General features: G+C 38.9%; 1 protein-coding gene across 2 annotated transcripts in view; it reads right to left on the bottom strand.

The window, feature by feature from the left end:
* The window catches only part of CDH13 (cadherin 13), a 517,521-nt gene that overhangs the window by 48,306 nt on the left and 441,555 nt on the right, over window positions 1-27,660 (bottom strand). For both annotated transcript variants that reach the window (XM_068150857.1, XM_068150856.1), the window contains exons 9-10: window positions 15,526-15,708; window positions 13,900-14,153 (exon numbers count right to left, since the gene is read on the bottom strand). In XM_068150857.1, coding sequence (XP_068006958.1) covers window positions 13,900-14,153; window positions 15,526-15,708 — 437 coding nt within the window. The remainder of the gene's footprint in view (window positions 1-13,899; window positions 14,154-15,525; window positions 15,709-27,660) is intronic.

Consider the following 27,660-nt stretch of genomic DNA (forward strand, 5'->3'; position numbering starts at 1 on the left):
ATACTCTCTTGATTTATGTGGGGAACCTGCACAGGAGTTTGAAAGAGGGAAAAAATATGAGGTATTTTTGTCATGCTCACCAGTAAAGAAAAAAATTATTGCCAGCAGAAGATTAAATTATCATCCTCAAGGTGAAAATGATACTTCTGTCAGTGGATTTCTTTTTTTAGAGACTGCAACTTTTTCTAGGGAAAGGTGTGGCCAGGTGAGGTAGATGAACTGCAACAGAAGTGAGGAAGTATGTACTGGCCAAAACAGTGCAATTCCAATCAAAGGAATCTTCTGAGTTGTTAAAGTAATTGAAAAAGACTGTAAACATTGCTGAGTTGACTTGCTGGAACGAGTTCAGAGAAGGGCAATGAAGTTGGTGAGGGGCTTGGAACACAAGCCCTACGAGGAGAGACTGAGGGAGCTGGGGTTGCTTAGCCTGGAGAGGAGGAGACTCAGGGGTGACCTTATTGCTCTCTACAACTACCTGAAGGGGGGTTGTAAACAGGCAGAGGTTGGTCTCTTCTCCCAGGCAACCAGCACCAGAACAAGAGGACACAGTCTCAGGCTGCGCCAGGGGTAGTTCAGGCTGGAGGTCAGGAGGAAGTTCTACACAGAGAGAGTGATTGCCCATTGGAATGGACTGCCCGGGGAGGTGGTGGAATCGCCATCACTGGAGGTGTTCAGGAGACTTGACAGGGTGCTTGGTGCCATGGGTTAGTTGATTAGGTGGTGTTGGATGATAGGTTGGACGCGATGATCTTGAAGGTCTCTTCTAACCTGGTCTATTCTATTCTATTCTATTCTTAATAAGACCCTGAAAACTTAGTAGCCCAGTGAAATGTGTTTTATCACAGAAATCTGAATCATAGCCACAAAAAGGAAAAAATATTAACAAGGGAGGCATTCTTTTATAAAAACTAAATTCCAGACTCGCAAAGCTCAACCTTGAAATCACCCAACAACAGTAGTTAAAGCTATAAAAGAGATCCCAAGAAGGAAATGTCTGCTCAGTCTGTCAAGTCAAAGCCAAAAAAGACAAAGTTAAAGGTTCCAAGCACTGAATAGGAAGAGAATGAGTCTCTGTCTGGACAAAGTGGGAAATACTCATCCCTTAAAAAGGGATGTCAAGTATTAGCCATGAATAAGATGTAATTACAGTAAAGGACAGACCCAGTGACTCAGAAAAGAGATCACATTGATTATGTGGCAATTTTCTTATTCATAAGTAACCCTGTGAAACAAAAATGTCGTTATAAAGGCCAAATATTTCAATGTTACTTGAGACTTTATACTAATTCCATGAGACTTTCCTTCAAGAAAATGAATGCTTTAAGACTTCTCTGGTTGTATCAGGTATTTCAGCCAAAAAATTTCCCTAGAAGAATGATTAGTGTGATGAACCAGCATAAATATCTTCACTACCTTTTTCTTAGCTTAGCAACAAAAGACAAAGAAAAAAAGGGAGTAGCATAAGGACAAAATTTAACACAGAATAAATTGACTGTGCAATAAGTAGCAATTCGGAAAGAAAATCTGTGAAGCAGCTGATGCTGCCAGAAAAGTAATCGAAGTAGTTTCCTGTGCTGACAGAGCTGGGGCATTCCTGAGTTGGCTGATCTTGCACAGAACTTATTTGTAAGATTCAGCTATTTCCAAGGCGAGTGCCATAACACAGGAGATGATAGGAGAGCAATAATGTTCTGCTGACTTACAAAACCCCCTGATTTCTTGGCAGGCTGCAGTAAGGGTCTTGGCAGGAAAAACAGACCCATTCCTGCTCATTCCTCCTGCTTTCCTCATCACAGCACTGTCCCACCAGCTCTGTTTAAACTGCATGTATATATGATTGTGTAAAATACACAGCTGGTGTAGGGTTCCTTCTTCACAGACTTAATTTGGTGAGATATTGGTTGCTAATATTATAAGAGTGTGTTTTCCTGTATTTGATAGACAGTCCTGAGTGGTAAAGATCCTTGTTGGAATCCAGACTTCACTGAAGTTAAACACTGATCCTGGGAGTTGAGCTGAACCCAATCTTGGCAAAAAAAAATGGTTTGAATGTTGGGGTTTTTTTCCCTTCTCCTTAGAGCAATAAGCCATTATTTGTGGTCTTTGCTGAATGTTGAGCTGGTCCCCAGAAGTATATTTCCCATTACCAGTTCACAATAACAACTGAATTAAGAACCGACATCTCTTAGGATTTGTTGAGCAGCGAGAGCTGTGAACACTCACAGCAATCTGCAGCATCATCTCTCAGCCCCTCATGCCATCACTCAGCTGTCAGGCTCCCACCAGCCCTGCCTTGTTACACAGACCTGGGCAAACAAGTCACACATTTCCCATTACTTTGGTGTTTCTGTACCTCTGGAATGGGTGCTTGTGAGTAGAGCTTTATCAGCAAGGCTGGATGGTTTCACTAACCCATCTCCTCTACATACCATGATGCTAATGTAAGCTTTAAACCAACAAAATACCTCTGCCCACCACCAGGTCTTTGAACCAGGGAGCTTGGCAGTAACAGCAGCGGTGTGCTGGAAATTCAAGTTTCTGCTGGCACATGGCAACGGGAGGAGGAGATGGAGGATGAAAGGCTCTCAAGCCCTTCATGTGAACTTCCTAAATGCTACTTCTAGGGTGGAGATATGTGGAGTTAACAAACCCATTCAAATGATTTTGGTCACAGTTGGGTGTCAGTTGATGAACTGGTTAATTCTTTGCTTCCTATCTAAATCTACTAAGCTTCTCTTATGAAGGCTGAAGAGTAGGGAATAAGCACGTGACTTTTAAAAGTAGCCTACATTTTCCTTTATTTCCTCTAAATTCCTAGTGGTTTTTCAGGGAAAAAAAAAAACCACAGAGCAGCCCATGCAAATAAATGTGCCCAAAGACAATTACTGATGCAGATATGAGTCAACCCCTCTGTGCAGACATTAGAGACACATCTGTAACAACCTGTACCAAATTGCTGTCCTAGTAAAAAACGTGTCTTTACCAGTGCTCAGGATCAGTAACTGTTTTCAGTTGCATATTACAATGAACATGATAATGTTCAATTCATGACTATGTGAAAAATCCGTGCAAGGCTGTCTAATTCTGATTAATAGTCTGACTTTATCCGGAGGAACTGGAAATTCTTAGAGCATTTTATACATCAGTGAAAAGCCAACAAATTAATAACTTTGTTCCCATAGAAATAGAACTCAACTAATTCCATGAAATATGTCACTTTGGTATTATTATCACAGCAATTAAGATGTTTTTCTTTCAGTTCTTTAGTTCAGCTTTGTTTAAAAATAACTGCATTCATAGTAGGAAAATAGACCCTCTTAATTCTTTTGTATAGTTATGGAGACCAGAGGAATTAATACCTACTATGTAAAAGTACTTTTCAACCTTGTAGGATTCAATAACAAAGAGGGAAAGGGTAGGTGAGAAATTCAGTGTAGTGTGTGAGTATAATGTAGGTATGCAATATTGAAGAAAAAGTCACCCCACAATCCAGCCTGGCAAAAAAAATAGAAGAAGGAAAAGGCACATTTATTCCAGGAGAGTAATAACACAAATTAAGGTTTTTTGTTTTCTTTTCCAGCTGATTTTGAATACACCATGCACTTCATGTGTTCAGTTCTTACTGAAGAAACTTAATTAATCCTCTTTCATTCTTTTTGTAATAACAGGCAATCTCCTATCTGTGGTTTATTTGACTGAGTACACTGAACTATCTGAAAAACATGCAGCTGCTTTCTGTCCTAAATGTTGAAGCCATGTGTGGTATCATGTCACATCTTTCCCTTTATTTTAGGCCAGTTTCTTTTGTTTGCCTAACTCAGTACCTTTAGTGACTGTGTTTCTGCTGGCTTCTGCTTGTCATTGGAATGGGCTGCCCAGGGAGGTGGTGGAGTCACCATCCCTGGAGGTGTTCAAGAGGGGATTGGACATGGCACTTGGTGCCATGGTCTAGTCATGAGGTCTGTGGTGACAGGTTGGACTCTATGATCTTTGAGGTCTCTTCCAACCTTGGTGATACTGTGATAACTTGGCTGCATTGTTTTGGCTAAGTATAATGTCTCTCTGCTCCTTTCTCTTGTCCCTTTTGTGCAAGAGGTTAAGGGGGAGCAGGGAGGGAGAAGCTATTAGCTTCCCCTGGTTTTTGGCCAGGGGGATCTTTGTGCTGTTTATTAATTGTAAATACTTGTAAATATTGTATATTTTGTACATATTCATTGCATTTCATTGTAGATTGTAGTTTTGCTTGTAAATACAGCTTCCATTTGCTTCCAGCTGAGCTGGCCTGGCAAAGTTAATGTTGGGGAGGAATTTTCAACCCACCACAGGCCCTTCTATAAGTTAGAAAATTAAAGGATATTCGTTACAGGGAAAATGATCCTTTCTTTGCTTAAAGGTGAGTTTATGCTGAAAACTTCTCAGTAATATTCCTTTGGTGGTTGAAAGCATATATGTGTGTTTTTTTGTAAGGCTAAGTAACCTGTGTGCATCTGAGTGCTTGCTCTGATATACTGCCTGCAACAAATCTATTCTATACAGCACAATTTTTATTTCACATTCATCATCATAATAACCAGGCCCCTTTCAGATGTACATTAAGCAACATGACAAATGTGTGTCATTTGAGAAATCTGCTAGCCAGTGATGGAAAATGGGAAGTAGTCAGAGCAAAAAAGCTCTTCATAAGTACTAATTTAAACCACAAAAAGAGCTTTCATTACATATTATGGGATCAAGCACTGAAAAACTGGAAAAGGCAGGATTACAGTTGTTTGTTTAACCCTAATTTGTCATACTGGCAGCTGCTGGACTGACGGCAGTGTGATACCAAAGCAGCAAATACTTTTTCCACAGTCTTCCACTCTTTGGTTAGATATAGCTTTATTTTCTATTTGATATCTATTGACTTCAGTGCACTCAATATATAGTGCTCTGTAAATTGAGGATATTTACTTCTCTCCCAATTTTCTTATAAACTATTACATCTACTATTACTCCATGCTATTAAATTCTGCATTAGATGTTCAGGAGTTATTCTCACAGAGTTTTCTCTTAACATTAGAGATCCAAATATTTTGCCAGCCTCCTTCAATGCACATCCATAGCATTGTTGTGGGATGAAATTTAATATTTCAATTTGACAGGGGAAAAAAAAGCAAATTGTGAGAGCCTCAAGACCTTTTAAATGAAAAGTTTCTGCTTTTTTTTTTTGCCTTTTTTTTTCCTGAACTGACAGAAGCTGGAATGAAAAACTCACTTGACTGCACAAAGGAGGACTCAGTCAACAGGATACAGTTAGGCAGTGATTATAGCTATTACAGGCTTTTTCTTCTTTTTTACCTTGTGCTGAAAAAAACTAAGTTCTGTAAGAGTTTCCCTGAGTCAAATTAACAACACAATTGATATGGAGATACACAAAACTTAGACACTTGTTTTCCTTCTCTTCTAAAATGTGTTTTAAACACTAGCTGATAACTTAGAAGCTTCCAGGGCCAGAAGCAAATTTTGAGTGCTCCATTTTGAAGCTGCAAACCCTGTATCCTACTAGGATAAAAGTTGCTTGGCTTAGCCTTGAAGCATTATTAGATAAACTCTGTGGCTGCATTGAGTTTTTCTGTATAAAATACTACCAATGACCCAGGGCTGAATCTCCAGAGAAGCTGGGCCTTAGGCAGGTAGAATTCTATTGGAAATTTCCCATTTGAAGGGAAGAAGAAAAAACATTACCCTGACAGGCCCATTAAAATAGGTAAATGTGTAAAAGTTCTCCAGGGTTTGGACTATTCAATGAAATCTGGGTGAGATGGGTTAGTATCTCCCAGGCAATGCTATGCTAAGCACTACCCAGTGGAGCTGCCCCAAGGGATCACATGGATAATAATTATCTAGCTATACATAGAGCAGGAATGCATGTCTCTGTGAGCATATTTACCTAGAGCATAATGGTTATAAAATTAGGAAGAAGTCAGTCCCTAGCAATTCACATTTGAACCAAAAAAGAATCTGCAGGCTTTCAGCTGTTTAACAAAGTGCATAATTTCACTCTTACTCAGAAACTATTTTACAGAAATTGGCATCCTTATTACTAAGTTAATAGAAAAAGTCCAATTGAACTCTACAAGATTTTTTTCCTGTTACAGTAACATTGCAGAGCTCCATTTAGTAAAAATGAGTGCTTAAACCTTCTGACAATTTCTTCACTGAACTTAAATTCTGCTCTGAGAATAACTGTCTGTGAGTCTGAAGGAAGATGGGGTTCTTTATGACTTGAAATCTACAAATTAGGAATGTCTTGCAGTAGAGCAGTGGCTGTAAACATGCGACAGTTCTGAATCTTTGGGAACTCTTCTGCTCTGAGAGATATCGTGCCACTGAACTCTCTGTGCCCATGGTTATTCTGTCCTTCTTCCAAAGATAGCAAATTGGTGAAACAAAACAACAGCACCTCTTATCTTGAGAGCAGGGTAAAAAGCTATGTCAGAATTACAGTTTCCCTGTTCAAAACAGGATGTGAATGCCAGACAACACCTGCTTTAAAGACAGAAATGCTAAACTCCACAAGAAGAACCAGGATGGCTTAATTATATAATTCCACTTGAAGACAGGATTCTGGACTAGAAGCACTACCAGCCTTCCTGGAAATACACACACACACACATCCCATGCTTGGTTTTGCAGCTTTTGCCTTCATGTAAAATAACACCGGTCACTAAAGGTAGTGTCTTACATATTTTGAGTCCAATGAATTTCTGTCCAAGCACCGCTGAAAGATGAAACTACAGACAGACATGCACACATGGTGAAACTGTCAAACGTAGCTGAGTGGGACTCGATAATTAAGTCTTTAAACTATTAACTGAAATTCATCACACCCCCTTCTGTCAGTTTGCCTCCTCACAGAGCATCCTCAAACTTGATAGCTAACTTCTTATAATCAAGATATTCTTTACTTCTTCCAGAGGCAAAATCCTGCTTTTTCTGAAACTAGAAGAGAACGGTGATGACAAAGTGTGTTATTGTCAAGATCTGACTTCCAGTGAAAGCATAACTTGTGACTGATATGTCCTATTGTTATATTTCTCAAGAAGATCTGCAATATTGTTTAGTCAGTGACATGAAAAATGTGCCCTATAATTTCACAGCTCACAGGCATTCATTTTGGGTGCTGACATGGTTGAAATCGTAATGTGGCATAATATTGTTATGCAGGATGAAGACAGAAGGTATAATTAAACTCCCCTTAAATGTTACATTCATCCTTATTAATTAAGAATTTGAGATTCTTAAGATTAAAATTGGTTTCTGTGGTTTATCTGATTACATGGAGACACAGATTCTCCATTCTATCTTCTATAGTTTTAATATCAACATATTAAGTATGATTTATGCCAACAGACTAGAGAAGATGGAAAATTTTAGGAATATGATCTTCTGACAAGTATTGTCAGGGGTGATAAAGTATGTCTTCAGGTTGCTGGGCTCCCTGCAAAATTATGAATCACTGAATTGAGAATTCCTGGGACTTCTGCTTTAGGTAGTCTTTAATAATTTAATTCAGACAGTTTTGCTATTTCAGGGACTAATCAGAGAGATTAATCTCTCTTTTTTTTTATCTTAGGAAAGGAACACTTCATTCAGTCTGGGTGAAAATTTGCTCTCTGCTCTGAGAAGAGGGTAAAGGAAAAATAGGTGCTCTAGCAACCTGTTTATGTACATTAATCTTTCTCCCAACTACTGGGAAGAATCAAGCAGTAAGGTAAGACATTACCACAGATAAAGAAAGAATGGGAGTTGCCCCACCTCCCTGCAAGGCAAAAGTTTAGCACCAACTGGTGGGATGGGATTGTCCTTAAGCACTAAAAATTAAGATATACAAAAGCAGACAAGGAGACAAGAACATCTGCCTCAACACAGAGACAGAGAGTAAGAAGAGGATAAAAAGAAACAAGGAGGGAGACTTAGAGGTGTTCACCCCAAGGAGAAATATGAGGAGCAAGTGAGAAATCAAGGACTCCCAGGGACCCTCCAAGGTACTAAAAGGGTGGTGGTGACAGGTTGGTTGTAAATCCAGCAAGTCAGGGAATGCCTCTGTGTAATAAAAGGATTGAATAACAGACTTGGGGAAGAAAACTGTCAACATCTGTTCACTACTCTTAGGAGTAATAGTGTAGCTCTGATATTGAAGTCGACAGAGTTGAAAGTGGCCTTCCTGAATGGTCAAAGTTAGATGCTGTCCACAGCTTTTATAGGACCTGGCTTCCAGATTTGGCAGATGGTTTAATTCTCTCAGCACTGGTATGTTACTCTAGTCATTTATTTTCTTCAGTCTCATCTCAGTAGTTGCCACCAGAGACCTTTTTTTTTTAGCAGCTGTTTCCTCCACATTAATTCAGACTCAGTTATACATCCATGCAGTGCTGGCCAGCTACAAATCATCTTCTGAACAGGAAAAATGGGGCCAGATTTTACACTTAGCCATTACCATCCTTACATCAGTGTGGCCATAGGTATAAGAGGAGAATAAAGGAGGAACAGTACCACTCCCAGAAATAATTTAGCTTCTTTTTCATCTTGCTGTAAGCCTAGAAAGTTTGCTGTCTGGGGAAGGAGGAATGGGTTTACTTTGTTCAGTAAATAAAAAGTGAAAATCAGTTCGGTCAATGACCAGAAAGAATTCCCAACAGACAATGTACTTTTTCATTATTTTTCCCTTTAGATATTAGTAGTTTGATAGTAACATAAGTTTCTCTCAGTAATTGCCTTTACAGATAATATTATTAACACAGTCAAGAATTTGTTCCAGTAAGCAGACTGTTGTATAGCATACTGTAGAGCTAACAGATGACTGTCTGCAATTACCAGTGACATGAGGGAACTGACCAAGTTTTTCCTTTCAGAAGTGATTGAACCTTTCCACCATTCCTTGCTGGTTACCTCAGCACATGCAGCTCTCTGGAGTTCGTATTGCCACGTTTTGAAATTTTATAGCAAAGACAGAAGAGGAAAAACATTTTGCTTTGAGCAGATTGCCCCTCTACATGTCTTTCATTCTAACTTAGAGAAAGGGAAAGAGAAACAACGTGCACTGTCCAGTATATGGGAACTTCAGATCTAGAGTTGCACTACAAATTCCCAGTGGCTGGATTTAGGCAGGCCATAAATAAAACTGCAGAGCCAACTTGGGATGCTCCTAGGTATAACTTAGAGTGAAAAACTCCAGTACTGCATGTTGAGAGCATGGCTCAACCATTCATTTATAACAGTAGCACTATTATTCTGTCTGCACAAGGAAAACAAATCTCCTGTTGTTAGGAATCAAAGACAAGTCCTTCAGTCTCTAGGAGACATATTTAACAATGACTAAGTGTGCTACTTCATAAACATTCTGTCTTTATGACTTTCTATCCTTCTCTCATTATATAGTACTTCAGTAAGTGACTGTAGCATATCCCAGAAAGACAGTTTATTGACCTCCACTTGCAACAAAAGTGCTTAGTGTTCAACAACAACAACAACAACAAAGAGTATGCAAAATTGATCCCCTAAGTGTCTATTAAGAATGTGATTTGAAGTCACATCCTTGTTCAGAGGGGGTTCACGACCTCTAAAAAATTCCTGGCAAAAGAAAAGGAAAAGGCTTTTTGAATTGTTGTAATGCATGGCTTATATGGCGTCTACATGTAAGGGTGGTGATTGGCAGAAAAGTTACAGAAGGCAACTTGCATTTCATTTGATTTTATTTTTTTCCCAGTGAGTTCTCTTTTGTTTTGTTTTGTTTTTTAAGTATTTAAGATTTGGAGGAAAAAACTGAATCATAAATCTCACCTCAGTATAGTTTCACCAAGTTCTTTACCATGAGGGTAGTGGAACACCGGAACAAGTTGCCCAGGAGGTGGTTGGGGTGCCAGCCCTGGAGATATTCAAGGTGAAGCTTGACAGGGCTGGGGGCAACCTGATCTGTTTAAGGATGCCCCTGCTTACTGTCGAGGAGGTTGGACTAGATGGCCTTTGGAGGTCCCTTCCAACCCAGACCATTCTATGGTTCTATGATCACTATTTTAGAGAATTTTTGGCAGTCATGTTTTTGACAGAGTATGCAGATCATGGTTGCCACTAATAAGAGTTTGGAACATTTCCACTGAATTCCAGCAACTCCTGGCAGGAATCACAGGCTATTCTAGTCTGAAATGTCTAATCTCAAACAAATTTACTGCTTTCATATTTGTGTAATTCCCCTAAATTAATGATATGGTGATACAAGGACACCAGACTAAAATAAAAGGATGCCAACTTCCAAGCAAAGCTTCTTGGTTTTAGATTGCTACAGCTGAGACTCCCCCACTAAGAAATGTAGTTATGCTTCCAGAAGCCACTTATACTGTGTGGGGTCAGCTGGATTCAGGTGCAGACAAAACACAACAAAACACAACACAGACACACACATCTCTCTGATTTACATATACTCACTGCAGTTTGGGTTCCATTTCTAAGTCCTACAGATTCAAATACTGCATTTTAATTCTACTTAACGAATTAGATATGCTTTAGAGCTATAAAAACCTTTCTTGTGAGGATACTTCTAAAACACTGAGTCACATTGCTTACAGAAAATAAATACTGCAGTAATATATTTACATAAATAATTTAAAATCCAAGAGCACAGTAGGCAATAAAAATCTATTGCCACGATAAACCATGAAACAATGCTGCTTTAATTAAAAATGACAAACACACTGCAGCAAACAACTTATTTACATGCAGTTAAAAGTCTAACTACTGAATATCCTGGACTTGTTGAATCCAAAAGAGGGAAAAATACTGAAACCAATCCCTTCACGCAGACAAATATTGAGGACTGTAACTATGTTTAATTAAGATCTACTCTTAATAATGGATTTCAGAGAGTGAGATTCTTCCTTTAATTTCCCAAGGTAGCAAAAGTTATTAAATTTGGCCTTTAACTTCTCATTGACATGTACACTTGAAACTTCTGATTAAAATTTCAGAGGTTGGAAAGAAGCACCCAAAATTAAACTCTTAAATCTGGCACAAAAATAACAATGATCCCTGATTAAGAAATCAAATTTCAGAAACTTCATTACTGTTCTATTAATAAATTGTTGAGTTATAATTACAATGGGGCCTGCCAGATTTCCTCCATTCTTTTAATTCTAAAAAAGCTGGTAACTGTGGAGGGAATTAAACACTTAAAAGTCAAAATAGGTTAATGACTCTAAGAAATGTCATCCAACTGGAACAGGTTCCTTTTCTTTATGAGTGACCACAGTGGAACAAATATTGTTTTCTACCCAAAGGTTAAGTGTTCAGGAAAAACTGTTTCCATACTCCTTCCTACCACAAAGCTCACTATACTCATTGCAGACTTGTCAAAGGAAATCATAGATCTGGGTGTAGCTAAGAAAGTCAGTGTTAACCTAGTATTAAGCAGGTATAATTTAGAACAAGTTTAAACTTAATGCCTACATTATTTAGCTGGTCAATATGAGCATGCAGTTCTTGTTTCCAGGATGATTTCTACCTTTCCCTCGAGTCTATTTGAAATGTTAACGCCAGTGGATCAGAGAAGAGCTGACACCATGAAAGTTCACTGCTAATCGTGTGCAGACAAATAGCTAGAGCTCAAGGTACATGTTTCTGAGTAGCACAAATAGTTGGAGTCATGTTTTTTTTTCAGTGTAATACATTTCTACCAGCTTGTTTGAGCTTTTAAATGAAATTCTTTCTCTGTCTGCAAAAAAACACTCCAAGCTGAAGAACAAGAAAGGAAATTGCCTCAAAACATAGAGCTGTCTTTAGGAATTTCTACAAAGTAAGCCACATTTTTCAAAGCCATAAGTAATTTGAATCTAACTCAGATAGGCAATGCTCAGAGAATAAATTCAGTGTAGATGTGGACAATGGCACAAATGGTTTCTATGCACTATTCATAGTACTTGAAATGCATTTATGATGTTATATCTGGTGGAATGACTAAATGTCCTGATTACGAAATTCATAAACTTTCAACCCCTCCCACAAGTTTTGTATAGAAAACTCCCTAAAAATATCCCTTCAGTTAGACATGTTCAGTTAGATATGCTGGGGGGGTGGGGAAGTAACAATACCAATTCCTTGATCTTTTGTTTGTATCCATCTGCACATTGTAAACTGAAACATATACTTTGTTGGGGGTGACTTTGTTCACACAGCACACAATATAAATGTGCTATTCTTTGCTTCTTCAGACAAAACCCACTGCTTGTTCTTGGTCATCAATATTCACTGTAATATCTCATTTAATAACCCTGTATTGTGCCTGCTTGGCTTTACTTTTACCAGTATCTTCATAGTAAGCATTCTGATAATATAACTTATGTCAGCCTAGCCTGAGAAACACATAGTGTGGTCTACATTCTCTGTAAAGTTCCTGGACCTGAGCCCAGTCTCTAAACACACACCTGCCTGCAGGATCTTATGAGAAAATATTTTGGCCAGACCCAAAGTAGTGAGGAACTCTGGCCTCTATACATGCAGTTTCACCCTGTCCTTAATTGCAAATGCACTTCTCAGTTCTATTTCACTTGTATTTCTTCTTTGCTGTCAATTAGAGCTCCATCCATACGCTGCAGTCTTCCTTTCACACTGCTAGAAACTATGTGTTTCGATAACAACTCTTAGTGTTAAAAGGATCTTTTAAAAACACTTTTATGCTTTCCTGTTGTGTTAGCAAAAGGATGTAGAAGTAGTCAAAGTAGTCTTTCCTGAATCATTCCACCATTCCCCAGATTTCCATTATATTTGCATTATTTTCTTCTCATTTATGCAGTCACCTGCCTAAATTTACCCTGTCATCATTTGAGTCCAAGGTTGTCAGGGCTGTCCGTTGCAATGGCATGCTAACCAGCACTTGTTACTGACAGAGAACATCTTCATAATCAGTAGCTTTCTTTTTTTGATGTAACATAAGTCAAACCTTGTTTAAGAAGTTCCCAACCACTGCTAAACAACCATGGGATAGTAGAGAAATCTACATCTATTGACAGTGCACATCGTTCAGGTAAAGCTTTGAAGCCATTCTCAGAGAGATGTTTATGTCCTTTTACATACAGGAGAAATATCTAGGGGAAATTGGACTCCTAAGTAAGGAAAAAACACACAGATGTAGATTCCAGTTGTAGTGCCTAGCCTGCAATTCTCAAACACTGAGAAAAACTGCCTGGAAAGCCAATTTAATATTAGAGAGAAAGTGGCTGATCTTTAATTTGTCAATAAATCTTAAAACACAGGAGGAGACCAGGTATATCCAAATGTAAGATAATGGCACTACTTAATGCCTAGTTTTGCTCATTGGGACATGGCACATGTGGGATTATATTATCATAGCACAGAAATAATCATTTACTTCCATCTCTCAGGACAAGGCCAAGTCTTAGCTTACTGCAGCTACAGTGTTTCACTGGGAAACATTTTTTCAGCTCTTGCTCATAGATAAATGGTTATTATTTCACTGAGAGACATTATAAATGACCTTAAACTGACTTAAACTATATGTAAACCAGATAAATTATTTTTATACACATTGCCAATTTTTACATGCCTTCTCTGGCTCTTCTGAAGGAAAATGAATAAACAGGCAGGTTAAAAATCATTTTGAAACACCATGCAAAACTGTCTTATTGCTCATGGCACTCAATTGTTTTACTACAGTAATCTCATAGTCTGGAAAATTACCACCCCCTGTCTGATGCAGTTCTTTATTTTTATCATACTGAATCTCTTCATTGCAGGAAGAAAACCCAGCCCAGACAACTTGAGTTTAATTCTATACTACCAAGCAAATTCTTGTGCACAAAAGACATGCTCACTTCCTGATGAGCAAAAATGAGAAGGTACTGCACTCACCTGATAGTCTGGTGCTGCAAAGTATCTGGATCAGTGGCATTTACTGTTAACACAACGCTGCCAATAGGGATGTTTTCTTGTTTTGTCACCGTCATTGGGTTTGGGTGGAAAACTGGGCCTTCATTCACATCCTCAACAGTGATCTGAACAGTTGCTGTGGAACTGGGGCCATAGGCTATGTCTGGAATCAGTGGGTCTTCATTTTCCACTTTGATCAGCAGCGTGTGAAATGCTGAAATCTCGTAATCTAAAGGCTGTAAAACATATCACACAATCAAAGTGCAAGGTGCAAAGACAGTATTTCACATTTTTCCCTTGTACCCCGTGGCAGACTTGTAGAAGATGGAATTGGCCAGAAAGGGACACCAGCATCCACTGCATCTGATACTTGGTCAGAGTTTAACATCAGACCCAGTGGTCATTACGAAGTGCATTGAAGAGAATGATGTAATGGACAGAATGAGAGATGGAGATCTCCCTCTGTGCAAAAGGTATATATTTCTTTGCCATGGCTCATGCCTATAATTTAATTCTTATATATATATATGCTCTTTTGTGATGCAACATGCATTTAGCCAACAAAGCAGTCATACTTAGTAGACATGGTAAGTAACATATGGCACTTTTCTCAACTCCTACCTTGAAATCAAAATCACCAAAATGGAAATAAATGCCATTTGTCTTTAAAATTGAAAATGTCTTTTCTGAAGGCAAAGAGAGAAAATTATGGTGCAGACTGCAACCAGGGCTAATGTTTTGTGTTGTTTTTTGTGGTTGTGTTTTTGATATAGGATCATCTTCATGCAAAGACTTTAAGAAATGTAGGACCAAAGACAGCCCTCCCATTCAGCCCCTTACTTCCTGGGTATCTGCAGCTGTGTTCTCTGAGAACAAAATGTGGCCCTTGAATTCTATCCTCAGTCATGGAAAAAAAAGTTGTTGTACAGTCTCACTATTAATTAGGGGACTAGAACACCTCTCTTATGAAGAAAAGCTGAGGGACTTGGTGCTATTTAGCATAAAGAAGTCTGAGAGGCAACTTATCAGTGATTATAAATATTTAAAGGATGGGTGTCAGGAGGATGGGGCCAGTCTTTTTTCACTGGTGCACCATGACAGGACAAGAGGTAATGGGCACAGACTTGAAAATTGGAAGCTCCATCTACAATTCAGGGTGAATTTCTTTACTCTGAGGGTGGAGGAGCACTGGAACAGGGTGTCCACCAAGGTTGTGGAGTGCCCATATCTGGAGTGATTCTAAACTCACCTGGACACTGTCCTGTGCAACCTGCTCTAGGTAAATCTGCTCTGGCAGGGAGGCTGGACTAGATGATGCCCAGAGGTCCCTTCCAACTCCTATCATTCTATGATTCTGTAATTGTGATGCTTACTGCAAAACTAGCTGTTAATTAAGTACAATGGCAACATAGTTAGCAATAGACAGGTCCTTATGAAGGAAGAAATGTTACCATGAAGAGGAAAGTGTTACACATAGCATTTGGACAAGGGTTGGATGCAAACTATATGTCTTAGTATAATTTATGTTTGCTTTGCCTTCTCTTATGCAGTAAATCCAGTGGGTGGGCCTTACAGTGACAGTACAGTACAACAGCAAGTTGTTCTTACTTTGACAACAGACAGCATTCCCTCATTAGTCTGGGGATTGGTGTGGATTTCAAAACTCTGCCCTGGATTTCCATTAATAATGGTGTAGACAGCTCTCCATGCTCCGGTTGCTGGGTCATCTCGGTCACCAACAGTTAAGTTTACTATTACACCTGTGACTCCCTCCTTTACTGTGGCTTGAAACTAGGAGAAAAACACAAGGGAAATGGTTGGTTACTATTTTCAATTAATGACCACACACACATGAAACTTCCAATCCAGCATTAATTATTTACCACAACAGGAGAAAGATGTAATCCCTGACTGAAACAATGTTACAGACTCTAAATAATACATTCTGACTCATGAAATATAAGGTAGCACATTACAGCTGCTCTCCACTTAATAGATGGCAGATAAATAGCAATGTGATAGAAATCAAGCTTTGGAAGATTTTGATCACAAGAAGGCAGTTCATCTCATATTGCTGGAAAGTGAATCCTGATAATACATACAGTGATACCTAAGTGCACATGTTATCAGAGAAGGAACTATGCTCCCAGCTGTGCAGAAAAGGAAGCTAACTAATAGAGCCCATTCTTGCCCTTGAATGTAATAGTATTTACAAACAATCCAGTCTTGTGTTTCAGACTACTGTTTTCACAATCCATATTAAGTTGTCACTACACTTTTATCAATACATAAAACATTTGTCACAAAGTGTTCCCATAACTGTTTTTTGGAGAGTTTACTCTAAAAGACTCAAAGAATAATTGGCCCTGTGCTATCACTTTGTCTACATGACTACAAGTCAATGTTACTTTATTCTTTCAGTAGAAGAATTTTTATGCCCTTGTGAAGTTGTTGCACCACTATGCTATTAAGGTAGCCAAGCCCTATGAGAACATTCTAATTTACTATCCAGACAAACAGCATAAAACATCATTCTTATTTGTGTAGGAAAAACATTAGGCAAGCCATTTGAAAAGCTTGTAAGGGTCAGACTTAATAATAGTCTTCACCTCTCAAATACTTGAGGCTGACATACTAAAAGCACTGTATATAAGAGAGGTAAGATAATACCTGCTTTATAGGTGGATAAACCAGAATGATAACATACCTAATCCTGAGAAGTGCTGAACATCAGCAGTACTATTATAGATCATTAGGAAATCTTATCATTTCTATGGATTAAGCCTTCAAAAGTCCAAAATTACAAACTTTAATGACACAAATGGGCTTTGCTGCATGTGCACTGCTTAAAAGCTACGTCGTCAATGACAATATATCACTCAAGCGGCTTCACGACCGGAGTAGACTAAATGGCTTTTAGACCATATGAAGTTATAACACTACAGAACATTTTGTTAGCATATTGAACTCAGAAAAAGGCATTTTATTAATATATAAATTTCACACTCTGGACAAATAGTAGGTAAAATGAATTTCCTCATAGTAAAATACAGAGGAGACCACTGGGTCCCTGTCCTCAGTTATCTTTTATTTCTTCAAATAGATTTTAGTTTCCAACCCCTTTTTCAATTTAGCTTTATGATATGTGTGTATGCATTCAGTTCAAGCTTTCCAGCCTCAAACTTGATCTTACAGAAGGATGACATTAATGATTGGCTATTTCTAGCTTACCCAGTATAATTAGAGGTTCTTTTGCTTTTGATAGTTAATATGTAACAGGTTGCAATTGAGCATTGTTTCAGACAGATCATTAAGCTCATTTGCAGTTTAATTAACTCTAAATTAACGATATAAGAATATTTTCACTTGCTTTTAAACAAATCAAAAGAAAAGCTCTGTTAAGAATCTTGAAAATAATAGAGGGATGATTACCAAGATTGTAGTCCTTTCTACTCAGCAAAGTGCTGTCACTGGAAAGCACACTTGCACACCTCTTATTCTAACTGAAAATAAGTTATTAGATTGGTTGATATTTTTCTATTATTTCTTATTGTCTCAGCTTCACCATATATAAAATGAGACATCAGAACCATAAGGGCCAGAAATTTTCCACATGTATTCAGAACCAAATAATTTCTATTTACCTGTATGAGGGTGACTAAAGTTCCAAGGATCCTAAGCTTAAAGAATCTAACCCTTAAATATGACTGGGCATCTGCTCCTAATTCATATTGATCCTTCTGAAAAAAATCTTTTCCTTAATCCACTAGTGTGATTCAGTTAAGTGTTCAATAGTCCTTAGATCACCTTGAGAACAGTAAGACCTGTTAGGGCGAAATATTGAAAGATCTGGTGGCTATTTTATGCAGACCCATAGTCGTGAAGCCAGCGAGATAAATGTTTTGTGCTATGTCTCACTTCACTCCCTAACCTGATCTTTATTTCCTGTAACCCTGCTCAAGCGACAGTTGTAATGGATGTCCATGGTCATGTAGGTTCAGGGGAGACAGATTAAAACACAATGGCCAAGGGCTAATTTGAGCAATACACCCACCAAACCACAGTGCTGGTCAATGTCTAGCTCATGCCAAATTTGGAAGAAACATCTGTAGTCCATATGTAAATATGGCTTGAAGACAACTATCTTACATAGAACAGAACAGAACAGAACAGAATAGAATAGAATAGAATAGAATAGAACAGAATAGAATAGAATTAACCAGGTTGGAAAAGACCTTTGAGATCATCGAGTCCAACCTAACACTCAACACTATCTAATCAACTAAACCATGGCACTAAGTGCCCTGTCCAGTCTCAAACACCTCCCATGATGGTGACTCCACCACCTCCCTGGGCAGCACATTCCAATGGCAAATCACTCTTTCTGTGAAGAACTTCTTCCTAACATCCAGCCTAAACCTCCCCTGGTGCAGCTTGAGACTGTGTCCTCTTGTTTTGTTGCTGGTTGCCTGGGAGAAGAGACCAACCCTCACCTGGCTACAACCTCCCTTCAGGTAGTTGTAGATAGCAATAAGGTCTCCTCTGATCCTCCTCTTCTCCAGGCTAAGCAACCCCAGCTCCCTCAGCCTCTCCTCATAGGGCTTGTGCTCCAAACCCCTAACCAGCTTTGTTGTTACTTCAGAGATAGTGGACAGTACAGGGTCCACTGAGCTCACCTGCATGACAGTGGGCTGCACGCCAGGATTTCCCCTTGAGTAGGGATGTCCCTCAGCGTTACTGCCCAAGGCTGAGAGAATCCTCACTGTGCCACATACTCGGTAAGTGAATTAGGAATAAGTGCGCTGAAACATTGAAATCTTGGCTAGGTGATACAAAGGACAGATTGTGCATATATAATCATATAGAGATAAACTAATTAAGTCTGGGACTAAGTCTGGATCCAGCCACACCCCAAATCCCCTCTGAAGAATCTAGAACACAAAGGGCTCCATTCCAAACCTCATAATTCAGCAGGATGTTCTTAACAGTGCTGTTCAAGGCTGTCCTCTAAGTAGTAAATACTCAAGTGCACCATGCCATCAAGTTTTGTTAATCACTGTCTCATTTACCATTGAACTTTGTTAACTCACTGTCTTACATCAATAAATGTATTGCTGCCTCCCTCTTACAGGTGAAGTGCATGACTGCAGAGCAGAAATATGTTTACCCTACCAGTGCCAGATTGTAATGGAAAAGGTTGTCATGATGTGCCAGCCAGTTTAAGGATATCTGATTCAAGGATATTGCAGCTGGGGTTGGTATTCTTCTGTATTCCTATTAAGTACTTATTTAGGAAGGATTATCATTAGGAAGGATTCTCAGTAGCTTCAACTACAGTGAGTTAGTAGTATAGAAAGGCCATGTAGACTTGCTGGGGCCATAACTCTGCAGATCAAGGAAATGACATCTACCTGTGAAGGCTGTGCCAAGACAAATAATTTGAAACATAAGGGTATGCTCAGCCCCAGCTTTTTTGCATTCCAAAACTGAACATATAAATACAGAGGGTATTTTGAAGTTGTCTGGAACATTAGACGAAAATCTGTTCAAGATGAATAAAAAAGCAGAATGATCGAATCACAGAAGTTGTCACACGTATCTACTCTGAATTTATAACATGAAAAGTGCAATACATCACAGATTTGTGACTGCAAAGGACAAATATAGTCTGTAATATCTATAAAGTGAACTCTTTTGCCTGCCCCGAGAGCTTTTCATAAAGAATAGGCTTCCTAGTACTTAGAAAACTCTGTTACTTTTATACTGGGTCACTTTCAAACACAAATGTAAACAAGGGAATTTAAAAACTATGAAAAGACAAAAATAGGAATTAGATTTTGAAACAGAGGAAAAATAACTACAGGTTCATTGTATCTCAAAATGAAAAGTTTACATTCTCAAAGCACAGTGCTTAACTGGGAGAATCTGATCCAGTGCACTAAAATGAAACCCCATAGTGGCTAACACATATAATTGGATCACAAGTTAATTGATTTTACTCTTTTTAAATAGCTGCACATCCCCTAAGCACCACTATAAATTAAGAATAAAATAGATGAGTTCAGTACTTTATTTAAACAGCTATCATCTGGACTCATATTAAAAATACTAACTTAGAAGGCAAATACCCTGGGCCAGAGCTGCATTTGGCTGTGTTCAGGCTACCCCTACTGAGCATTTGAATATGAAAGGTTAACTTATTCTGTGGAGTGATAAGCCATATTATCATCTACTGTGTGCTTATCATGCATACAGCCTGATATATTAGTAAGTCTGTCATATTTAGAGTTTTATAAACACAGGGGGAAAAAGTCTGATTCCCCTATTTCTGCATCCAGAACTCTATGAAAAAATACACAGACATGAGGCTGATAGCATCTTACTGCAGCAAGTAGTCTATGCTCAGTCATCAGGGTTTTGTAGAGAAAAGAGACTTTTAACAGGGAACTGAAAGACATCAGGGAAATACAGCGATGGATGTAGAGCAAGAGTTCCAGGGTAGCTTGTGAGGAAGTACAGTCTTGAAAGTGTAATGAGTGAGCAACGCTTGCTGTCATAATGGACTGATAGGAAGTAGATTTTAACCACTGGATATTCTTGTGGGAGATCAAAAATATAGCTTCACTATGCATGGAGGTTTCTGAGAGTGCAAGCAAGCAGCTTTTGTGTCTTGTAACAAAGGAGTCAGTAAAAGGATGGCTAGGAGATGAGCACCTTCAAAACAACTGTGTGAAAACACAGTCTAGGTAACAGCACCCAGGATAGCTCTGAGCAGAACAATGTCAGTTCAGCAGTCAACTCCACCCCTCCCCTCCCTGAATCTTGCAAGCCTTTTCCAAACTATATGCAAAGCTTGAGAAGATAAAATGAAAAATTAAGGTTCCAAACTGGCAGGAATTTTCTCTTACTGAGTACAGGAGGTTCAAGATGGCAGGTATCTACTGAGAAGAATTAAGCCTGCATCAAAGGCTAGCTAAAGGGAGAAGTAGGGAAACAAATGGAATCACAGCTTAATTTTAGTAGCTGTTTCCTAGAGGAGCCAGAGTGTAATAGAACTTCAAATCCTCCTCCACACTGAGCTTTATGGTGAGCTGGTGGGACAGTGCAACGACAACTCTCACAACAGCAAAATGGCTCTGTATTGTCTCAAGAAAAAACAGTCTTGTCAGATTTCTGCCACAGGGCAGATATATGAAAAGTATTAGCATCTAAGAATACAGACACTAACCCCATCTTACCCTCAAGAAAAATGGAAACGTATCTGACCATGCAGGAGTTTTCACAGAATCACCAAGGTTGGAAGAGACCTCAAAGATCATCAAGTCCAACCTGTCACCACAGACCTCATGACTAAACCATGGCACCAAGTGCCACGTCCAATCCCCTCTTGAACACCTGTGGCTATGCCTTTAACATTTAGCTGTGGATTTCAAGGAGAAAAGTAGAAAGCTATAAATAAATCACTGTCGGGTGTAAAAAGGAAAACAAAAGATTATTTTAAACAAATTCATTGGATAAATATCCAGAATAAGAGAAGCTGTATCATAACAATTCTTCACATTTGACTTCCATTCCCATTCCTTTTCTCTTCTCTTCTGATCTTGGCTGTTATTGCTTCGCTAGGGAGAAGATAACACACTTGGGGCTGGCCTTGAGATAAGCCTAACACTGCTTTTCTCTCATCTCCTCTCTCTCGGTATAGAGAGGTTTGGGAGGGGTGGGGGGTAGGTTGGGGGGCAGTGGAGCAGCTTCCCTGGTCTTTCTGACCAGGGGGTTTCCGTGTTGTTTGCTAATATCTGTATAATATTGTAAATCCTGTATAGTTTGCACCTATTCATTGCATTCCATTGTAGAGTGTAGTTTTTGCTTGTAAATACAGCTTCATTTGCTTCTGAGTTAGTCTGGCTTAAAAGTTAATGCTGGGGGCAAACTCCAACCCACCACAAACCACTATAAAAACTGGATTCTTATCTGACAGCCTTATTTAAAGCTCCTGTAGCAAGACAGAATTTATTTACTGGCTTCTCAGAGCACAGAGGAACAAAGGACATTAAATGCATAAGAATCATCTGAATGTCTACTGTCCAGCAACAGTATGAACATACAGTAATAACCTGGATACCTCTAGGAAGCCACTGAGAAACTGTCTCCAAGAGGGGTACCGATATCCCCAAACTAAAGAGCTGCCACAAGCAGCAAATGCAATGCAAGATAAACGTGTCTGGGGTTGGTGATCACTACCCAGTAGCTCATTAAGATTCTGCATGCTGTGATTCCCAGTCAAGAACAAACAAATTAAAACTGCGTGTCAGTTTGCATTTATCAGGGCATATTCTAGTTGAAGTTATTATGTGCTATTATTATGCGTTTGCTCCCTCATCTATATATCATAAAAGATAAAAAATAATGGGATATATTAATTCATGTCTCTATTAGAGATTCCCTAGGGAAATTTTGTTATTGTATTTGTTCTCCACCAAAGTCCACTGCTTTTGCAGCCACGTTTTGTCTATTTGTGTTCTTGAAAATATGAAAACAGGATTATACAATCTCTTGCAGTCTTCTTGCTCTTTGTCAGTGCCTTTGACTTTGACACTGTCATTCAGTATGTGTGCACCTGAGTGGCCAGTATTTGCTTAAGGAAGCAATGTATTTTCCACAGCTCTGTGTCTGCTACATCTACAAGGACAAACACATTTTCAGAGCGATCACAAAAGTTTGCACTCTCAATCAATCAGGAATGAGGATGTCACAAATGTCAGTCATGAGCATTTCTTGTGGAATTCCCTGGGACACAAAGCCCAGCTTGCCAGCTGACAACAAACCACATGATGTGGCACTGGGAGCTCATCAGAATTCACAAACTGGGCAGGTGAATTACTGGGTGGAAACAGTATAACGTATGTGCATTAAACAAAGTGATACTGATGATTCTTCAGTCACCTTTCATCTCAGCACAATGACCAAATGTGCTGGCCTGCTATTGGTGGCCCCGGTTGGGCTGATGAACAGAGGGCCTGACCAACTGCAGTGTGTACTGAACTCTTCACATACACATTTTAATTGCCAGACTTGTGGTCAGGGCAAATTGTAACTTGGTTCTACATTCTCCCTAATCTCTTCTACAAATTTTCCTCTTAAAACCATGCATAGCCTTTACTAAATGGACACAAATAGCTGCTGTACGTCACTACAGCAATAGCTGCATTGACATAGTGGATCAAGTTCCTGTAAACTGTGCAAGAGTTGAACAACACACAAAGCACTCTGGAAGCCATCTGGATGAAACTACGTAAATATAACAATGCATTGTCATGCCATGACAATGATTTGGGGCTGTAAGCCAGATGCAAAGCACAAATTAAAGCTAGGAGTCATCTAAACTTGTTAGTAGCTGTCATTGTTTTACTGCCATAATGCTTGTAGGCATTATATTATATTTTTTACTTAAAGTGTTTCTTTCAGTTTATTCTATATTTTTCCTACATACATAATATTCTAGTGAAATCACAGAAATAATTCAACTGCAGCTTAGCAAAAGTCTTTCCTGAAGCACAAAATTGACCATAATCGTTTTGGAAGCATTTTGCCTTTTTAATTCTGGCAGATTTTTGCAGGCTATGTATTGTAGGTGCCTTGTGATCTTCCAAAGGCACACACCAGTTACATCCAAAAAATAAAAATACTGCTCAATAATGAAAGACTGAATGAATACTTTTGTCCAGTCTATGATGCAGCCTGCAACAGCAGCAACAAATCCAAAAGTAATATTAATTAGGCACATAGAAGGTCAAAGATTAAATCTAACTCTGCAGCATGGTTGCAGTTTCTGCATTTCTAGAAATATTTTATGTTTTATTGAACAACAGCAAGATGCTTAATGTCACTGATATTAATCATTAATGATCCAACAAATGCAAGTTTCAGCATGACTTTATCTTGTTTTGCTGATCAGTCTGCTTGGAAAAGTGCTGCTAAGGAATACTATAGAGAGAGTCATTCGTCATTGGAATGTGCTGCCCAGGGAGGTGGTGGAGTCACCATCCCTGGAGGTGTTCAAGAGGGGATTGGCCGTGGCACTTGGTGCCATGGTCTAGTCATGAGGTCTGTGGTGACAGGTTGGGCTTGATGATCTTTGAGGTCTCTTCCAACCTTGGTGATACTAATGCACCAAAGAAAGAGACAAGAAAGTATTGATCAGGCTCTTTCTTCATGCCCTAGTACAAGTCCCTCTGTGAGCAGTTTTCAATAGTGATGAAGCCAAGATGTTCCTGGGATTCAGTGGGAACACTTCAAGTGCTCCTTAAGTATTAGGGTTCATGACTGAGTAGAGCAGGGCCACAATGCAAAAATAACAGGGTAAAAGGGATAGGTGGATGCATGGATAGCCTGCTGAGCACTGGGTTGCCTGTAAAGTTGTCAGAGTGGCAATGCAAAGAGTTCTTCTCTCCCTCTTGCAGACATCATAAATATTAGAAAAAAACCTAGAGAATAAGATTCACAAGTGAATTTAAAGAACTTTTTTTTTCTGCTTGCTTTCCACAGCAGTGCTGAAACTCTATCCAGAGTTGTTGCTGCACTCTTAGACTCTCATTTGTGTGCTTACAGAAAACCAAAATGCCATTCACGGACTGCAAATAAGTGATGGTGAAGGATGCTTGAAAATAGCCACTTTTTGGAAGTTGTTTCAAAGACTTTTGTTTACACTAGGTTCAACCCAGCCCAGCTCATGGCCTCGAGTGAAGGCAAAAAGATAATTCTAACATGTATTTATCATATGCTGAATGCCTGCTTCGAAGCTTGTTACCTCCAGGGCATACATCAAACATAGTGCATTTCTCTGAAGATTCAGAAGGAAGCCAAAAGTGGTTTCTTTATTTCTAGAATATATGAATAATTTTAAATGAATCTTTTTTATTGTTATTATTTTTCCCCCCATTCTCCCACCTATAAATGCAAAGTGCAATCAATTACTTCTAAAATAAATCAAGTACCCACAAATACAAGGGACACTTCTTGAATGGTGGTCATAACCTGGGTAAAAAAAAGAACAATTGCTTTCTCCAGGTGGAGAGAGGACATTGGAAGGTCACTATAATATTTACTCCACTAAAGGTACTTTTGACAAAAACCCAAAGAAATAATGATGTTATTTTTTATCTATCACAATTCTTTCCCCCAGAGAGAACCAACCTTATGTTTAAAACAGCAGCATCAGAGAAAATGATCTGACCAAGCCTGAAAGAGCAGACTACACCTATTCACCTGTTACAGCATCAGTGTTGCCTAGGGACTGGGGATCTATCTGCTTTTCACATTTATGAGACCACTTGAGCTGTATTCAGCCAACCCAGCTACATATTATTTCTTCCTCAGTGCACTTCTCATCAAGAGCAGTGTTAAGCCTATCTTCTTTCTAAGATGCTGGATGTCTTCTTTAAATGGAATGAACTTTAAATAGGATAGACTTAGTTGGATTTTTCTTTCATTTTTCATCCACTGCATTTCAAGAGCAGAAAGGTTTTACAGACTTTTCCTCCCATCAATCCACACAGTTCCTCTTTCATTTTTAGCACAGACTTTTTCATGCCCAAATCAACTTTTCTGATGATGAACATCTGAGCATACATGGCAGACCTACTAATAGAAAAAACTGTAAAAACCACCTATTCATATTACAAGGAATTCCCTGGTGCCACTAAGATGGCTTCATATGCCAGTCTCAGTTAGAGGTGGATGCATTTGGGCCACAGGTCAGAATGATAAACAACAAATTCTTTCCACTGGTTCCCAGATTGTAACATTTTTCAGTGGTTGTCTGGAATGGATTCAGAAAAGAGGTCCTCTTTAATTGTTAAACTTGCTACCCACGTCATTTGGGTGTCCTAACAGCAGGGCAGATGAATTCATTCCTCTCTGAACACTGAAGTGGTAGATAAAATGAGAATTTAATCACAAAAGAAAGACTGTTTTGATAGAGACCAATTAATTTGCTAGAAAGCTTGGGAGATTTAGAGAAATGACAGAGAAGATACTGCAATGGTTTTAGTCTCTGCCCAGGTATGAATGAATGCATTGTAACCTCGGTAATGATGGGGAGGGAGCTGGGCACTGCCAAAAGCCTCAGGAAATGAGGGCTACTGATGACTTTTAAGTTATTGTCATGCCTACACTCAGGAGGTAAAGAAGCAATTTTGAGACTTCTCTTTAAGAAGGTAACTTCCAGGATATCTTTTTGTATGTGCATGAAGCAGTATTTTAGTGCTACAGAAAGAAAACTAGTGGAGCAGTTAATAAACAAAATCAAATGAAAATAAAAAGAAGAATAGCTCATTCTAAACAGGTCAAAGAACAAACATTTCCTAGAGGAAAGTAGAAGGATCTTGTTCATCTGGCAAGTTCTACTACCGTTATGAATGAAAGTTCCATGAAGTCCTAATTTATTGATTTAAAACGTTGATGATCTCCAGTGACTCAGCATCAGTGGTGACAACTTGGAGCTGAGCACTATTTTCTGGATAAGCACTAAATCTAGATTTACAAAACCTAAGTGATAAGTATATTATTCTTTGGCAATCAGCTGAAATGGTTACTTGTTCTCTGTTTAAAAGACAATTACTACCTCACCACTGTATATAAATAAGGAAATAAATTAGTTTATGAAGGTCTTATATGTAGACACCAACTGCACAACAACTGCCACAATGTTTTGGAACTCAGTGAGTTCACGATCAGGTTTAAAATGCAGGTTAAATACAATTTGACTCTTAAATGGTAGATGGAATTGAGTCACAATGTGGCAGTTTTTCAAAACCAGATTGCACTGCCTAAAGAAATTGCAGATTAAAAGAGGGCTTTTCCTGTACCATGTATTCCAGAACATTGTGCAAACACCTATGTTGGTAGTTTAGGATTGCAAGACCGAACTGTATCCTTGCCAGGGTAATAAACCAACCTGTCTCTGCAGAGAGGTGGAAATTACAGTGTACATGAGACTGCCTCCATGACAGAATCTTTGGGCTCATTGATAGGAAGAGACATATGCATCCATATGATAATCCTTGCATTTTCTGCCCTGAGAGGACACAGCTTCCAGAGAAGAATTATTCACTGTGCCAGTTTAGGGCTGATCATAACTCGTGCTTCCAACAACAGACGTTTTGACAGTGCCTAAGCTTTTTCACATGGTCTTTGGTGAGCAGTGCCTAGCAGCACCATTTGAAGCAACTTGTATCTCTAGAATATTTTAGCAATGAATTTCATCAATTCCCCAAACTTCTGGCACTTTAGGTTGTGCCAGCTGATGGGGATGAGATGCCCTAGATTTACAAGCTCTTCCAGCTGAGAGGTGTCTGAAGTCGGCCTAGTTTGAAAACTCTGTTTTGGAAGCAGATAAGAACTCTGCAAGGTTTCACACTGTTCCAGTGGAGGCAGGAGGTACAGATGGAAGTTTACATGCAGTATTTTCTGCTGTGATATAGAATTTGTCTGAATTTTAAAAATGAAATCTCCAGCCAGCATTTTGTTTTCTGTGAAAAACTGAATGAGGAAAGGAGAATTTGGGCTGAAGGCTCCATATTTCAATCCAGCTGAACACAGAAAGTATTCCAAGTCTGCCAATGTGGTAGTTTCAGGCTATGCCTTCAAAATTTTTTCACAGATCTTGAACAGAAAGTTGTAAAACACAAATAAATCACTACTGGGTGTGAAAAGGAAAATAATGATAGTTCTAAACAATCCCAT

Source organism: Melanerpes formicivorus, unplaced genomic scaffold (assembly GCF_026170545.1).
Source record: "Melanerpes formicivorus ecotype bairdi unplaced genomic scaffold, bMelFor1.0.p_v2 SCAF_20, whole genome shotgun sequence".
Classification (NCBI taxonomy): domain Eukaryota; kingdom Metazoa; phylum Chordata; class Aves; order Piciformes; family Picidae; genus Melanerpes; species Melanerpes formicivorus.